The 17075-nt window shown below is 46.6% G+C and overlaps 1 protein-coding gene across 6 annotated transcripts in view; it reads right to left on the reverse strand.

Annotated features, from left to right (window-relative positions):
* ARID1A (AT-rich interaction domain 1A) overlaps positions 1 to 17075 on the reverse strand; it is a 69869-nt gene that overhangs the window by 7763 nt on the left and 45031 nt on the right. For 3 of the 6 annotated variants that reach the window (XM_089898418.1, XM_089898416.1, XM_089898415.1), the window contains 9 exons: positions 10158 to 10398; positions 9755 to 9847; positions 9039 to 9206; positions 8012 to 8324; positions 6266 to 6411; positions 6069 to 6178; positions 4677 to 4886; positions 1786 to 1993; positions 164 to 296 (listed from right to left, as the gene is read on the reverse strand). In XM_089898418.1, the coding sequence (XP_089754544.1) occupies positions 164 to 296; positions 1786 to 1993; positions 4677 to 4886; positions 6069 to 6178; positions 6266 to 6411; positions 8012 to 8324; positions 9039 to 9206; positions 9755 to 9847; positions 10158 to 10398 (1622 nt within the window). The remainder of the gene's footprint in view (positions 1 to 163; positions 297 to 1785; positions 1994 to 4676; positions 4887 to 6068; positions 6179 to 6265; positions 6412 to 8011; positions 8325 to 9038; positions 9207 to 9754; positions 9848 to 10157; positions 10399 to 17075) is intronic. The other 3 variants (XM_022551788.3, XM_022551787.3, XM_089898417.1) reach the window with 2 other exon arrangements.

Raw genomic sequence — 17075 nt, forward strand, 5'->3', positions numbered from 1 at the left:
GGAAAGCCAATTAGACCCCAAATAAAGGAATTCCTCCAATAATGCAAGGCACATGGGAGTCACTGGTTGGACAGGCAGAGCAGGGACCGCCCTGGGCTGCACAGGAGCTCATGCACTTCTGTCCAGGATCCCCCAAACCACCTGTCCCTGCTCCAGGCCTTACCTCATGCCTGGCAAGGGGGGGATCTGGCTGTGTGGTGTGGATGCTGGAGTTGGTGGCTTCAGGTCTCCCCCTTCTGCCATGGAACTGCTGGTTGACTGAGGTGTCTGTGGCCCCTGCATTGACCCTGATCCCGCTGTGGACAGAGATGCAGGGTGAGCAGGAAAGTGTGTAACTCTCACAGCAACACACAAATGCCCTAGGATCTCTTTGAAGCAGATCATTATAAGGCTAGAGCTAGGGTTCTTTAAGACCTAAATAACCCTTCTCAAGAGTGGATCTGCAAGGCCAGTAATAAAGAAGGAAATCTGAGAGCGCTATTGCTTTTTGCGGCTGTTCACATTTGGAGACCAGGAGTGGTGTGGCGACGCCACCAACATGCTGGTGATTCCTTGAGTCTGTCAGCTTCCCTGACTACTTTTCTTTACTTCCCCCAAGGACCCTACCTAACCTATTACACATTGTTATGCTGGTACACAAGCTCCCAGTAAGAGGCCCTGGAATGCTAGATGGGGAGGTTCCATCTTGCCCCAAACCTGCAGAACACTGCAGGAGCCTAGGAACTCCTATTCTCAAGCATCTAACCCAGTGGCACTGTGCAGTTTCAAATGTTCCCTTAAGCTGGTGAGCACAGAACTACCCCCAGTTAACGCTTCCATTAGCTGCCATTCCCAGCAGCAGATACCCCACAGATTAGGCCTCCCCAGCCGATGAGTCATCTCAGGCACTCACTATACCCTCAGAGGTCAACACCAGGGCGCATGTGTTTACACCCACCTTCTAGGAGCCCTGGCCTTCTTCCCTCCCCATGCTTGTCCAGGCCCCATCCTCCTCTCAGAAAGCAGGGTGGGCAGAGGCACTCCCAGCAGACAGCTCCATTCATGTTCCCTCCCCACCCCCTCCTTCCCATTCATTACCATCTCAGCTCCCTGGGGAATTCAGGGCTCTAGTCTGAGCTGCATTCTAAGGCGCTGACATCAGTGAGCCAAAGCTCCCAGATGGCCCTGCCTCACTGCTATTTGTCAGATTTCCCGACTCCTTTGGTGTCCCTCCCACTCACTAGTTTACAAACATTTGGCAAGATGCCAGGTGCACAATGAAAATTAAACCTTAAGGGCTGCTGCAAACTATCTCCCAAGGGAGTCACCACTGCCCACTCTTTAGTCTGCCAACCTGTTAAGCTCCGTGGTAGGACAAGGCAAAGCACACATCCCTGGTGGCAGGCACTGGTGAATAAGGAACCTGGACCCTGAATGCTACCCCTTTTATTTTTTTCATTTTTTTTAAACATCTTTATTGGAGTATAATTGCTTTACAATGTTGTGTTAGTTTCTGCTGTATAACAAAGTGAATCAGCTATATGTATACGTATATCCCCATATCTCTTCCCTCCCACCCTCCCTCTCCCACCCTTCTAGGTGGTCACAAAGCACCGAGCTGATCTCCCTGTGCTATGCGGCTGCTTCCCACTAGCTATAGCTAGCTATTTTACATTTGGTAGTGTATATATGTCCGCGCCACTCTCTCACTTCGTCCCAGCTTACCCTTCCCACTCCCCGTGTCAAGTCCATTGAATGCTACCCTTGAAGGGTGAGCCTTGGTGAGGCTGCTCACCCAATCCTTACCAGGAGAGGGAGGCTGGATCTTGGGCTGGGACTTCTTGGAATCAGCAGCTGCAAAGATGTCTGGGGGAGGGTCTTCTCCCCGTTCGATCTTGCACTCAAAGGCATAGAGACATTGGATGTACTGCTTTTTCAAGGAGCTGGCAGCACTGCTTGAGGTGCCGACATTGAGGTTGGTCGCAAGTTCCCGCCATTTTTTGTTCTTGTTGACCTGTACAACCAACCAGAAGAGTTGGGGGTACATCTTCCATCTGGTCTTCCTGCCCACATACCCCAAACCCCATCAGGCTACCAGGTACTCATCTTGTGATATCACAGTTCTGTTAACCACAAAAGTGAACCTTGCTTGGTGGAGAGTCCACAATAAACATTAAATCCATGGCTTCCCTCTACCCTCAGCAGGTTTTATCCACAGATCACTGCAACTGTCAGACAGTGCTTATTCAAAATAGGGCAAACCTTACGCCACTATTGGAGAGAACGGAATTCAGAAGGTGTGGGCTTTGCTTTACACAAGTGTACTGCTGAGAAATGATGTGCAAATCACCATCAGATCCAAAGCATACTTTAAATGAACTGATAAAAACTAACACTTTATAAAATGGACACGTGTGGCAATATCAACGACCACGCTGCTTGACTTTTACTTTGTCAAACTGGGGGTTTTCATATCTGATTTTTTTTCTCAGTGTGGGGCTCCTTCCAAATTTGATACTCTGCGTCACTGCTCCCTGCATCTCAAGGACATATAACTACAAGCCCCTTTCCCTCAGCAGTCACTGTCTTGATTGTCCGGGAGATGCTTCAGACCCTATGACTCCTTTGCCCCTTCCCAGCGGCCGGCCTACAGTTCTGCCTCCTCTCAGCTTCAGCACACACTGATCAAGACCAGTCCCCCAGTCCCTACACTTGGTCTGTCTGCTTTAGCCAGGCAGGTCTCCTTCTTCACGTATTCCTTTTTTTGGCCGCTCTGCGCAGCATGCGGGATCTTAGTTCCCCAACCAGGGAAGGATCCCATGCCCCCTGCAGTGGAAGCGCGGAGTCTGAACCACTGGACCGCCAGGGAAGTCCCCTTCATGTATTCTTATGTTTATTCATCCACCATGTGATAAGCCTGTCTCTCAAGGCTAGAAACACTGGCTTTCCAGTCCCAATCCACAGGGAGTTCAATATGTTTTGATACCTGCTGGTCTGGTACCTGTGACACCAGAGAAGAGTGATAAGGAAGCAAAGAAAGGAACAACCTAGATGAACACTTCCTAGAGCAGGCAATATCTGAGCAGAGTCTTGAAGGTTGGAGGTGGCACTGGTAGGGTATACTCCAGACTCTTTCCCATCAGCATGCCAGCTGGGCCAGTCAACTGCCTCCCCCCTCCCCCCTCCCCCGCCCTCTACCTAAACCCTACTAATCCTTCAGAAAAGCTCAGGTCTCATCTTTTGCCTTCTTGGAGCCTTCACAAACTAACTCGTAACAGCACTCTTTCTCCTCTGAACTCTGTCTTTAGAGTTCAATCACATCACTGCATCTAAAAGGTTGGCAACCTTTTGCAAACTGGAAGACAGACCCAGGCTTTGGGATTCCCTCTATACCTCATTTTAGGTCCAGCGAACCCAGAAGCCCACACAATCAACAGTGTGCCAAACCTAACCCAATGCCCCCTTTCCCTTCAGGTAGAAGAGCCCTGACTACGAGAGCTCAATACCAGGGAGAATGGCAGGAATGAACCCAGGGTCACCTCAGAAGCCTGCTGTGGCTCGGCTTCCCACGCACGTTATGTGGTGGTGTGCACGTGTCTTGTTTTATTTTGTTTTCCTTTTGTGGGGGAGGGGAACAAAGCCTGAGGGAGAAGGAATTCATAACTGACTGTTGGTTGGCTTCATTCCAATCATTTTCTTTTCTGCTGGTGACAGCTGTTTTCTCTTCTGATTTAGAAGGTTTGGAATACACCCCTCCCCACGACGCCTCCCCCTGAGCTCAGCCACACACTCAGATCCAATAGCAGGCTCCTGGTATGATGACTACAGAACATACATAGGAGGAAAGTTTGCAAGGCACAGTGGGCTGTCTGCCAGCGTTGCCTCACCTGTTTGACTCCTGGGCTGAGTGTAAAACAAAGATATAAGTTATTAGGGCAGGCGCAAGGCTCAGGGTGGTGCTCAGTTCAGAGGTTTCCAGTGGAGATTAACCCAATCACTTAAGTCTCCCATACAGAGTGACTAAACACAATTTCCCACCTACTTCTTCCTTCATAAACGATTTCTATTTAATAGCTCCTGAAATCCCATCTCCACTGGGAAGCTTCCTAGAATGAAAGGATCAGCAACCACTCTGGCTTCCCTTGTACCATACTGTAGACCAATTTATGTGACAGAAATCTTGCTGAAAGCTCTGTTTGATTATCCCCAGCTTTCGACAGTCTTAACAGGATACACACTGTCCCTACATTACAAATAAGAAAAACGAGGGCTCAGAGTAGTTATATACCTCGATTAAGGTCACATATATCGTAAGTGGCTAGGAAAGAATTCAAAACCAGACCCATCTCTTTTTTTTTTTTTCCAGACCCATCCCTGAACCTTGCCCTTGTCTACTACTCCAAACTGCCTGCCATGGAATCAGAATGCCCACAGACTTGCCCGACTTTTGCAACCCAGGGGGACTCTGGACACATGGTAAGTTAATGCTAATACTTTACACTACCCACGGAGGTCTCAGCCTCCTCCCTTTGCCTTATCTTCTGGAAGGCCCGAGCTCCCTGGTCTGTCAGTATGTGACTCAGAGAGCAGCAGGAGAGGGTGATGTGCCTGTGGGATGCATGGCACCAGTGATGCCACTGAGTACCTAGAGAGAGGCTTGTTGAAACCACAGGGGAAGCCAAGTGCCAGGCACTCACCTGAGTCAATCCACCAATTTCCTTCACAGACACATAGAGGCGGTACAGGTCCAGAGGTTTCCTACCCACAGCAGGCAGATTTGTCATGCCCATGGCCTTCTCCTCCGTGAAGGCCAGATAACGGTCCACCCACATCTTCCTCTCAGGCTCACCACCCAGCTCATACAACTTGGTGATCTTCTCATTGGTTGTAGTAGAAGAACTGGATTTCTGAAAGGGGCAGGTCAAGATTCTTAGGAACTGGTCAGATTCAAAGCCTATGCTAGGGGTCTTAGAAATCCCTTGATTAGAGCAGTGGTAAAGCTTCTCATTCTGGGGTGGTCACTAACATCTGCACTGCCTTCACAAAAACCAAAAGGGAGATAGACGTTCCTATAAAGAAAGAAAGCTAACACTGCCTACGTGTTATGTATTGAGTGCTGTGCTAGAGGCCTTTACACATTAGGTATTATAAATTATCCTTCTCTTAAAAGATAAGGTAGCAGGCACAAGGAGGCCATGCCTGAGATCTCATAGCTTTTAAGTAGCAGGACTGAGAGTCAAACCCTTGTCCACCTGACATCAATGTCACTACTCCCATACTACTACCCAGGAGCCTGGACACACTTTTACAGACTGTTTCAGAGAACTCAAGAAACACAAAACATGACCTTGAGACAACTGACTAAAATGAAAGCCAACTCTTCCTCCTCTCAAGAAAGGAAGGGTCCTGCTTGAATGGCTTTGGATATCCTATCCAAGACATGAGGATGACTAAAAGGGTCTGGAAGCCAGAGGTGAACGTCCACAAGAGGTGGCAGTTATGATTTTGATTTCCCCTACTTTATAAGATAGGGAAAATGAGGTATGACAAAGGGCCGAAATAATTTAAATGACTTAAATACTGAGCAGGTCCCCAAAATGCCACACAGCCCAACCAATAGCACACTCAGGACCAATCTAAGAGAGGCCAAGGACCCAAAACCCCACCTGCCTCGTCTCCCACTTTATAGAACGTAGGGCACCAACCATTCCTGCTGTTCTGAGTAAGGTCCAGGAAGAGAAGAACTAGTCCCCCATGGCATACACCATCTATCAATGCATAAGGACAGGGGTCACAGTTTCAGAGAGAGCAGTGCAGAGAATTCTACTCTGCAGGTCTGGCATTTCCTCCACATCAGACAGCTGTGAGAACATGTTATTTACGTTAGGACCCCTTAGGCTAACTCAAACCCAATTCAGTGAACTATTATCCTGGGACCCTTCATGGTAAGAAGAGGCGACATCACCCTTTTCCAAGATTATCTAGTTGGTGTCATAAAAGGCTGGAATCTGATCACCCTCTCTTCTTTTTCCTTCCTATCACTGAAAGGATGGGACAGAAAGTTGAGGGGTCAAGATATAAATCATTACCTTGGATTTAGATTCCGTCTTGGGTGTCCCATCTGCCTTGTTGTTCATTTTGGTGGCTGGAGTTAACTTGACATCCCCAAGACCCATCATCTCTGGGCTGGCTGCCATCCCTATAAAAGAGAAAAAAGTCCAATAGGTTTGTGACATGAAGATGACTTTGGAAGAAATCCCTGGGGTGAACAATGACTAGGACTTACCTGCTGAATTGTTAGCCATGGTTCCACCCATCGGATATGGGGGTCCCTGAGGGTTGATCATGCCAGCCATACTATTAATCCCTTGTCCATAGGGAGGTCCAGTTCCCATTATGCCCCCTTGATTCATATTGGGGTAGCCTGGTGGCCTGAGGAAGAAAATGCAAAGTGTGAGAGAGAGACAAGAGTTAGAGACACTAAGTTTTCAGATTTGGACTTGAGCTAAATAGGGCTGTGTGAGCCAAGATCATCTAGTTAGGCTTACAAGGAAAAAGTTTATGGCTCCTGCAAACCACAACCATGCACAGAAATATTCTTATCTTCTACCACCCACAAACGGTTCTAAGAGGGTGCAAGCTCCCAAAAGGAACTCATAGCTCAATTTTAAAGGATACACTCCTTGAAGAATGGAGTCTTACGGTGCCTCTTAAATACTGCCTCCTTTTAAGGCATCTCCAAAGTCAAGCTGTGTTTCCATTTAAGGGCCCTCACTATGGCAAAAGGCCTAGATTAAATGCTCAATTTTATTACTCTAGCATGGCACCTGGAGGGGCTTTGCATTCTTTTTATTTTATTTTTAAAATTATACCTCAAAAAACCCTTATTTACTTATTTTTTGGCCGTGTTGCATGGTTTGCAGGATCTCAGTTCCCTGACCAAGGACTGAACCACGGCCACGGCGGTGAAAGCCCAGAATCCTAAACACTAGGCCACCAGGGAACCAAATCCACCTCTTTATAGTCAATCACCCTATTCTACCATGGTTCATCAACATCCCAGTAAGAGTCACTTTAAGAACTGTAGGCACCAACAATGGGGTACACAGACAGAGTCTTCAAAAACAGCAGAATCATAGTCACTGAAGTCAGTGGCCAAGGAAGAAGAGATGAATCTTGAAGTCACTAAATCAAATCACACGAGCCTTCTACACTTTTGCACCAGAGTCAAATACACAGGACCACACAGAAGAGTAGGAGAAATGGCAAACCACAACCTCACCACCCTCCATTTCTTACATCGTAGATCCAAATCATGTGAATCATTAAAAATCCTTTTGGAGGGCTGCCCTGGTGGCGCAGTGGTTAAGAATCTGCCTGCCAGTGCAGGGGGCATGGGTTCGAGCCCTGGTCCAGGAAGATCCCACATGCTGCGGAGCAACTAAGCCCGTGCACCACAACTACTGAGCCTGCACTCTAGAGCCTGCAAGCCACAACTACTGAGCCCACGTGCCACAACTACTGAAGCCTGCGCGCCTAGAGCCCGTGCTCCGCAACAAGAGAAGCCACCACAATGAGAAGCCTGGGCACCGCAACGAAGAGTAGTCCCCATTCGTCGCAAACAGAGAAAGCCCGCGTGCAGCAACAGAGAGCCAACGCAGCCAAAAATAAATAAACAAATAAATAAAATTGCATTTAAAAAAAAATCCTTTTGGAAACCAAGAAGCTAGACTGGCAGAAGACATAAACTCTGAAGACTTATTTTACTAATCAAAATAATGTATACTTTATAAAGTTCTTTACATATGATATCTGGTCATGTGAAATTTGATACCAATCTAAGATGCTTACAAATCAGCATTCCTGCTATATTTTTCACTGTAAAGAAACCTGGTTTTCTAAAGAGCTCTCAATAAAATGCATATTTACCAAGATAACATGATTTAGGTCCAGAAGTATCTCAACAACCTAAATGACTCTACAATGAGCTTCCTAGCACTGATACCCTCCCTCTTCACTTCCCAGGCCTTACCTGTTCTGGATAGAGTTGGCAGCAACGTGCATGGCGACAGCAGTTTCTTGAGTTTTCCGGTTCATGCCCCCTGGTGGGGGACACATCCCTGACCCAACCTGAGGTGGCATATTGGCCATGTTAGGGCCATAAGGCCGGTTGCCCATGGAGGCATGACTCATTCTCCCTGGAGGGAGTGTGCCATAAGGTGGGATGCCAGGCTGCCCATGCATCTGACCTCCAGCACCCATAGGGTTCATGCTTCCAGCCATGCCTGCGCTGGGGTAGTTAGCATTGGGCAAGGCATTATAGTTTGGCTGCCTGGGGTAGCCTCCTGGGAGGGGAAGGAGAGAAGATGCAGAGACTTGGTTAGTGACTCACTAGCAACTCACTAATAACACTCAACTCTAAAACTCCGAAGATAACAAACAATGGGAATTGTTCAATATTTGGTCCGGAAAGAGACCAATTTCATGGTCTCTTTAAACAACAACAACAACAAAACTTCATGGTCCATTTAAAAACAAAAAAAGTGGGGGGGGGGGGGCAGGAGTATTTAAAGGCAGGCCTCAGTCATCCCCTTATCTTAAGGACAGCACAGCACAGAGCAAGGCTGTCTGGCAGGCAAGGCTGGCTATGCTGCTATCCAGGCCCTTCAACTCCCAGAATTCTTTCCTTTCTACATACTCATCTTCCATGCTCTGTTTAAGAAATTCAGCTTTAGATCCACCCAGGGATGATTTTGAGCAAAGATCTACTCTAGTAGGACTAATTTACTCAAAAAAGTTTAATAACCAATAATTACCATTTACTAAGTGTCTGTGCTCAGTCTTGGGCTAAATACCTTATCCCCATTTTAGAGATGAAACAGAGACTCAGAGATATTCAGGGACTTTCCCATGATGGCAGTCCTGCCCTACTTTAGGGCCTGGCCTTGGTGGACTTAAGGCAAAGGACAGTTCTACTCTAATAACCCAGAGAGCAGCATATCAAACAAGGAACTCTTTTCTCGTCTCACCTCCATGTACTCCTACGGTAGTATACTCACCCTGTGGGCCGTACTGACTTCCCTGGGGACCATAGCTCCCCATGGAGTTCTGCTGGTAGGAGCCCATGCCTGTGTGCATCTGTCCTCCGGAAGGCTGACGTGGAGATAAGGCCGACCCGGGCTGGGGGGAACTGTACTGGGGCATCTGGGGATTCCTCTGCATGTAACCTATTTGTGGGTAGTGTCCATAAAGTTAGTACCTCAATACAATGGGAACAAACGCTCTCCCTTACCCTAGGACTTCACCATCTACGTTTTCTTTAGCAAATACTTGCGCGGGGGCTCTTATTTGCTGTATAAATTGTGTGCTCTTTTAGGCACACTCAAAAGTGACACAGCCATTAACCAGGGCATGCCAACTGTTTCTACTAAACGGAGGTTTGAAAAAACAAACAGCAATGACCCCCCCTCTCCCCCCAAAAAGAGGCAGGATTTAAAGGGTAAAGATTCAATGCTGAGTATTTAGTATTTGCTGACCAAATTAGGCACAATGTAGGGGGGAAATCCATCAAAACACATGACCAACAAAGGATGACTGTGGGGGAACATAATTCTGGAGACACCAAGATGGCCAAGCCCATCCTAACTTCACAACCTGCTGCTGAGATTGTCCTAAGCTTCGTGGTCATACAGTTCTCCAAAAGCTGTTGCACAGATAATCAATCAAAGGTCGGCCTCTGCCCTGCTCCCCCCTCCCTTGAAGCCCAGCCTCTCACCTCGATCTTGGGCAATGCTTGATTGGTTCATAGAAGGATGCATGATGCTGTCCGACTGGCCACTGGGTGGCCGAGGTGGCATCTGGTTGCCTGCTCCAGACAGAGAAAGAAGTAAGTCAATTATGACTAATTGGAACTAGAATTCCAATTAGAATTCTGCCGCAACTAGAATTCCATAGCCTGGAAATTCTAGCCAGAAGGTCAAGTTAGAACTGGAAATGGCTTCTGAGAAGGCCAAGAACCTCCCAGTATCCCATTCACAAAAGGATCCAGCAAAGGGGCTCCCATCTCCCTTCTTCAAATGCTGAAGGGAAACTCTCTGCCAGTGGAAGGCTGGGGCTCCCTAATATTGCTGGGGGCCAGTCCTCTTTCCCTTTCCCCAAAGGTCAGCACTCGTGGGTACCTGGCACTGCAGCAGGCGAGAGTGGTCCTGAGCGAGACTGAGCAACACTGGCAGGAGAGCCAACTGGGGACGGGGAGGGGCCTCGGATGCCAGGCAGGTGAGGGGAGGTATGGGGAGAAAAAGGAGACTGAGCTGGATTACTCTGCTCCCCTTGGCTGCTTGAAATCCCTGATGTGCTCACTCCAGGGCTCAGAGCTCCTTCTGTCCCCATGGGGAGATCGTCTATTGAACCAGACAGATCCTGGAACATACACACAAGGACATGGATTAGCAGTATTAGGCAGAAAGATTCTTTTTTCAACAATCCTACTACATGATCAACATTTTTCTTAAACAACCCGAAGTAAATATACTGCACACATTTATGCAGTCGTGATACTATAGCTTACATACAGCAAGCTCTCTATTAAGGGCCAGAGAGGAAATACTTTAGACTCTAAAGGCCACATAGTCTTTGTCACAACTATTCAACTCTGCCACCAGAGTGCAGAAGCAGTCACAGACAACACATAAACAAATGGATGTGACTGTGTTCTAACAAAACATCATTTATAAAAATAAGTAACTAGGGACTTCCCTGGTGGCGCAGTAGTTAAGAATCCGCCCGCCAATGCAGGGGACACGGGTTCGAGCCCTGGTCCGGGAAGATCCCACATGCCGCGGAGCAACTGAGCCCATGCGCCACAACTACTGAGCCTGCGCTCTAGAGCCCGCGAGCCACAACTACTGAGCCCGTGAGCCACAACTACTGAGCCCATGTGCCACAACTACTGAAGCCCGCGCGCCTAGAGCCCGTGCTCCGCAACAAGAGAAGCCACCGCAACGAGAAGCCCGCACACCGCGACGAGAGTAGCCCCCACGCGCAGCAACGAAGACCCAACAGAGCCATTAATTAATTAATTTTTAAAAGTAACTAGCCCACAAGCTATAGTTTGCTGGTCTATCTGGTCTATCTTCTGGTCTATCTACCAGAAGCACATGTAGTACTTTCATCTTCTTTCCCAGCCCCAACTTCTACAGTCGTAAGAGAGCAGCTCTTTCAGCGAGCCTTTAGTTCTTTTCCAACGGGGAAACTTAACAAAACACTGCCAGGACAGCATCAGGAGCTATAAGAAAATGTTAACAAGTTTGGGCAACATTCACAGATCCCCTCTCCATCAAATTATTATAACCTACATTTACCAAGAACTCACTCCAAGTTACCATACTTTAAAACATAAGGGGTAGGAGGTAAGAAAGGGATATATTGCACAGACAATTCTTTAACTGCCAAGAGGGTCTGGGACTACATTCCTAACACCTGGCCAACAACAGGGATGAACAAATGTTTGCCAACTGAACAAACCCAGTTTTTTTTCCCTAGTTTTAAGTTTTTCGATGAGAATTTGGTATTTATTTGGAGGTTGTGCTTGTCTTGAATTAATCGGTAAAGAGTTCACTCTAGGTCAGTAAACCCCAAGATTAGCAATCAGGAGCTCAATATGAAAAATATTTAAAAATAGCAAAAGGGACTTCCCTGGCAGTCCAGTGGTTAAGATTCCACACTTCCACTGCAGGGGGCGTGGGTTCAATCCCTGGTCAGGGAACTAAGATCCCCCATGCCGCGTGGCACACGAAAAAAATAAAAATATTCACCCCAGGAAATGCACCCCCAACCCACTCCCAGCCCCAAGTTCACTCTCTAGCAATACCATGGGCTCAACATCACGCATTAACTTCAGGCTGGGAACTAACTGTACCTTGAAGAAAGAATGAAAGCTTTCGGTACACGCTCAGGTCTGTGAAAACCCTAATACTCAAATAGTTAAGAAAAGAGTTCTCTTAAAGAGACACAGCTGAAGAGGAAGGAAATCCAAAATGGCCTGATTTGAGTCTATTCCTATTCCCACAACAAGCTCACCTTGGAGAGATCAGTTCAAGGTGATTCTGACCCTGGAGTCGGCCAGTAACATTGGAGATCAAAGAGCACCTCTTAGGCTCTCCCCTAAGTATCCAGGTTGGTTGGACCTTTGCAAACCAGTTGGTTACTTCCCTAGGCTGGGAGTATTTCTGCTGAGTTCTGTGGGAACAAAGCTTGCCTTGAAGGCAAGGCAAGTAGGTAGGTGTGCATTTGTGTCTGTGTTCAGCTCTCAGTGTTAGCTGAGAAGTCAGAAAGTGCTAGCTTTCCTACAAGAAGCAGACCCAGTACACCATAGCATGCTTTCGCAAACTGCAACTAGAATTAGTCCCAGCATGGAAGAGAACTCAAGAAGCCCTCCTCTAGGTAACACCAAAGGGCCTCTTTCGTCTCAAAGGATTAAAGTACCTGGAGCTATGAAGAGCCCTAGATTCATCCCAAGAGAGGAGGATTCCTTCCCCACGTTGAGGGCTAAGCTGTACCAGGGACACCTAGCTTCTGAACCAAGGAGAGTAAACTCAAAGAGGCAGCAAGATGACAAGAGGAGCCAACTGTGTAGGCCAGAAAAGGCCTTGAAAGCCACTTGTTAAGCCCTGGTTTATAACAGAAACCACAGCCCAATGCTCTGTTTTAGGGACCAGTAGCTTTCCTCAGCATTCCCTCCTACTGTCTCCATTCCTTACCAAACCACCAGCTTCTAATAATAAGAGCTACTTGCTTAGAGGAAAAAGAAATCAGCATACTTTGGAACAGAACAGGAATTGAAGGTCTATCCATAAGACAAGAACTCTTCAAATGGCCTTGAAAAATTAAATGTTTTAAACATTTCTGTCTTTGATTAAACAAGTAAAACATGAACATTCTCATGGTAAAAACAGCTGAGACAGTATAGGTAAACTTAAAAGTCCCCTTTGCTCTCTTTCTGCTGCCTTCAATAGAGGAATCCCTATTCCATCTGGTGTATATCCTTGGAGACCTTCTGAGGAACTGAGGAGGAAAAAAAAAAAAGAGGATGTTCAACATCACTAACCATCAGGAAAATGCAATTCAAAACCACAATAAGCCTCACGTCTGTTAGGATGGCTATTAACAAAAAGACGAAAAGAAACAAGTATTGGCAAGGATGTGGGAAAAAAGGGAACCCTCGCGCACTGCTGGTGGGAATATAAATTGGTGCAGCCACTATGGAAAACAGTATGGAGGTCCCTCAAAAAACAAAAAAAGGAACTACCACATGATTCAGCAATTCCACTTCTGGGTATTTATCCAAAGAAAACCAAAACACTAACTCGAAAAGATAGATGCACCCCCATGTTCACTGTAGCATTATTTACGATAGCCAAGGCATGAAAGCAACCTAAATGTCCAATGACAGATGAATGGATAAACAAAATGTGGTGTACACACACACACACACACACACACACACACACACACACAGGAATATTAGTATTCAGTCATAAAAAAGGATGAAATCTTGCCATTTGTGACAGCATGGATGAACCTTGAGTGCACTATGCTAAGTGAAATAAGTCAAACAGAGAAAGATAAGTACTGTATGATCTCACTTACATGTGGAATCTAAAACAAAACAGAACAAAAACCAAGCTCAGAGAAGACTGGTGGTGGCCAGAGGTGGTGGGGGAGAAATCAGAGAAGGGGGTTAAAAGGTACAAACTTCCTGTTATAAAATAAATAAGCCATGGGGGTGTAATGTACACAGTATGGCGACTAAAGTTAATAAAACTGTATATCCGAAATATTTAAAAAGTTCTCATCACAAGAAAAAATATTCTGTAACTATACAGGTGACGATGTTAACTAGACTCACTGTGTTACTCATTTCACAATATATACAAATACTGAATCGTTATACTGTACACCTGAAACTAATATAATATTGTACATCAAATATATATCAATAAAAAAATAAAAAGGAAAAAACCCCACCAACCCAACAACCGCTGCTATGGGGTCAGGGCGGGGCCTACAGATGCTCTTTCAGCCACACATCTGTTAAAAACCAGGCTCTCCACAGATACACAAGCAAACGTCCTAGCCCACCCTGAGGGATCCCAGGAGCCTGAAAAAAACCACTGGCAGCCCCTGGGGTTGGGCTCTCAGGACCCTGGAGGCACCTGTGGTGGCAATGTGGTGGCTTCCTTCACAGAGGCATTCTGAGGAGAGCTGTCAGTTTTGGTAAAGTGCCCTGAGCTTCGTAGAGGAAAAGTACTAAGTAAACCACTGTCAACAGCAGTCCACGTGGGCTGGGATGCCCGGGCACAGAGTAACCGTAGGGGAAGAATCAGCATTAATCTTCTTATCTCTCTCATTTGGTTGGTTTGAAGCCAGTCTCTCAAACTGTCATTTTCATCAGAGGGCAACGGGTCAGCATGGGGGGAGTTGATTTAAAAAGGTATTAAGAACCAGAATGTTAGCATAGGAAGGAACAGCTCATTGATATTAATACTAACAGTAACTATCATTTGAGCATCTACAATGTGTCAGGCATTTTATGGAGTTAATTTTCTACAATTCTTGGAAGCAGGTACCACCACCACTAACATGTTGAAAAGGAGCAAGCGGTTGCTCAGAGACGGGGTTACATGCCCAAGCCATCCAGCCAGTAAGTGGCAGAAATCAGACTTCGAACCCAGATCTGCTGAACCCCAAAGCCTATGTTCTTTCTCTTTCCACTACGCTGTGATACTATATAGACTGAGGAAAAAGCATCATAACCTTGAGTTAGGAGACCAAAGCCCAGCTCTTGGTACTTATCAGTTGTGACCTTGGGCAAGCTAGCAACAAGATGGGCTTCAGTTTTCTCATTTATACGACGAAAAAGACTGGACAAATCTGAGTCTGTGACAAATCTGAGTCTGGGGCATCTGCAAGAAACTCTACCGGCACCATATAGTCAGGGCCATATGGAAAATGCAATACCAGCAGCAATACCCTGAATGAGAGATACAACTAACTACACACAGCAGTATAAGATGTAAGACACACCCATCAATCTGAGTGGCTAATCACAGTAAATGTTTTTATTGGGAAATGAGAGGGAGTGGTAAAAGCAGAAGACTCCAAAAGAAGTCTCCCTCCTCTATCTACATGAACAGATATTGCTCTGAACTCCACGTCCTTTTATTGCGCAGGACACACCTCTGCTTTCTACCCTACAAAAAGCCAGTTTTTCAGGTCTTTTGTTCCACAAAAAGCCGGATGTCTGGTTGTTGAGTCAGACTTCAATGTGCCTAACAAGTTCGGCTTTCTACAGCACACGTATCACACAAAGTTCAATCAATCCAAGCCCCTATTCTCTCTCCCTGGTGGGGCGACCTTTAGCATTTCAGGACTCAGGTTCTCAGTTCTCCCAAAAGAGTCCACCTAACAGGTGTCTTCTAGGAGGACTGCTGAAAGAATTGTAGCAATGCCCTGTAAGTGGAAAGATCTCTTTTCCCGGGCTTGCATTCCTCCAAGCATAATCCTGCTGAGAGATAGGAGGTGAGGATCAGCCCACTCAGTGCCCTGCCAGTTCCAAGGAAGCAGCAGGGCCAGGGAGAATTTCCTCACGTGTTTCCAACGTGTTTCATGCATTTTATTGCTCATCTACCATGCAGATCAAAAGCGCTGGAGCAGGTCCAACTATTTCACACAGAATCTCACACTCCAGGCTGGCTACAGCCCCGAAAGCCTTCGTTTCTTCACTTGAAATACTGCCCAATGTTATTTTGGGATGTGACCTGATAGAGGAAGCCCATAGGGATTCCATGACGATAACTGTTCCAGCTGTGATTGGTTGCCCAGCCCCAGCGAGTGCCAGCATGGGTCTGTCAGGCTCTGCTGACAAACAGAACTCAGCAGCTAACACCTCTTCACACCACAACAAAACCATGCCCAAAATCACACAGTCCATACCTCCCTGGGTGTGTGTGTGGGGTGGGGTGGGGTTGGGGGGTGTTTGCAGTGCTCTCACAGGAAGAGCTACAAATTCTAACATGAACTGGCTGCCTGATTAAGTACACTTTCAAGCAGGAAGATACCAGATCAGGGTTACAGAAGGGTGGGGGGGGGGGGGTTAAACAATCTTCTGACAGAGACTCACAAGGATGACATCAGCTCATTTTGCTGAACAGATTAAGCAACATCAATAAGGAAGTCTAAAGAACAAGCTCATAGCAGCAATGCTCAGATTCAGGGTTTTCTCATAAATTTGGCTGAATCCTCGAGAAATAGAGCTTTTGTTAACCCCCAGATGGAGTCCTCATATTCTTTCAGTTGTGAAGAGCTTTTGCCAAGTTGTGCTGACTACTGGCAGGGAAACCATCCGCCCCAGGTAAATTCTACACACATACTTGCCCAGCCTAACAGATCCACGGTCCCTGTGGGAGGCTGCTCCCAGGCTGGAGAATGGGAGGAAATCCTGAAGAACACAGAAGAGGTTGGGAAACTTAACTTTGATGAAAGGCAGATGGTGGGAAAGGAGGCAATAGTTTTAACAAACTTCAAGGAAAAAGACAAACTTCATTACTTCAGAACTACTTAAGGCAAATAAATTTTGGGGAGAGCTGATTTTTCATAAAGCCTTCTTTAAGCAACATATTTGTCAAGGGTCAGGGGAGGAAGAGGCTACCTCTATCATACACTCACAAAAAAATATTCAGTACAATAATTCTCTCTTTTTTCTCCTCAGTCTTTGCTAAATGGAAAGATGGGCGATCTGACCCACCCAGGCTAGAAGGTACTCCAGAGTTACAGGACTGCTGCTCTGTTGTTCTAATATGTGGTCTTAGTCCAAGAGACTAAATGCCATCCCTCCCTTGAGAGCAGGCTAGCGGTAGCGGTGCTGGTGGAAATGCCAAGAACGAATCAACACACAGAAGAGGCTGCCTCTTACTTCCAAGTCAGGATTTAAGCAGGTGGTAAGGAAGGGGAAAGAAAAGACACAGAGGCTGGCAACTATCCTTGCAGCTTAGGACCAAGCACCATCTCCTGCCTGGACTACACTCACTGTGTGGAAT

This window comes from Delphinapterus leucas, chromosome 1 (assembly GCF_059928025.1).
Source record: "Delphinapterus leucas isolate spDelLeu-1000000601 "Yukka" chromosome 1, BTC_Dleu_Yukka2, whole genome shotgun sequence".
Taxonomy (NCBI): domain Eukaryota; kingdom Metazoa; phylum Chordata; class Mammalia; order Artiodactyla; family Monodontidae; genus Delphinapterus; species Delphinapterus leucas.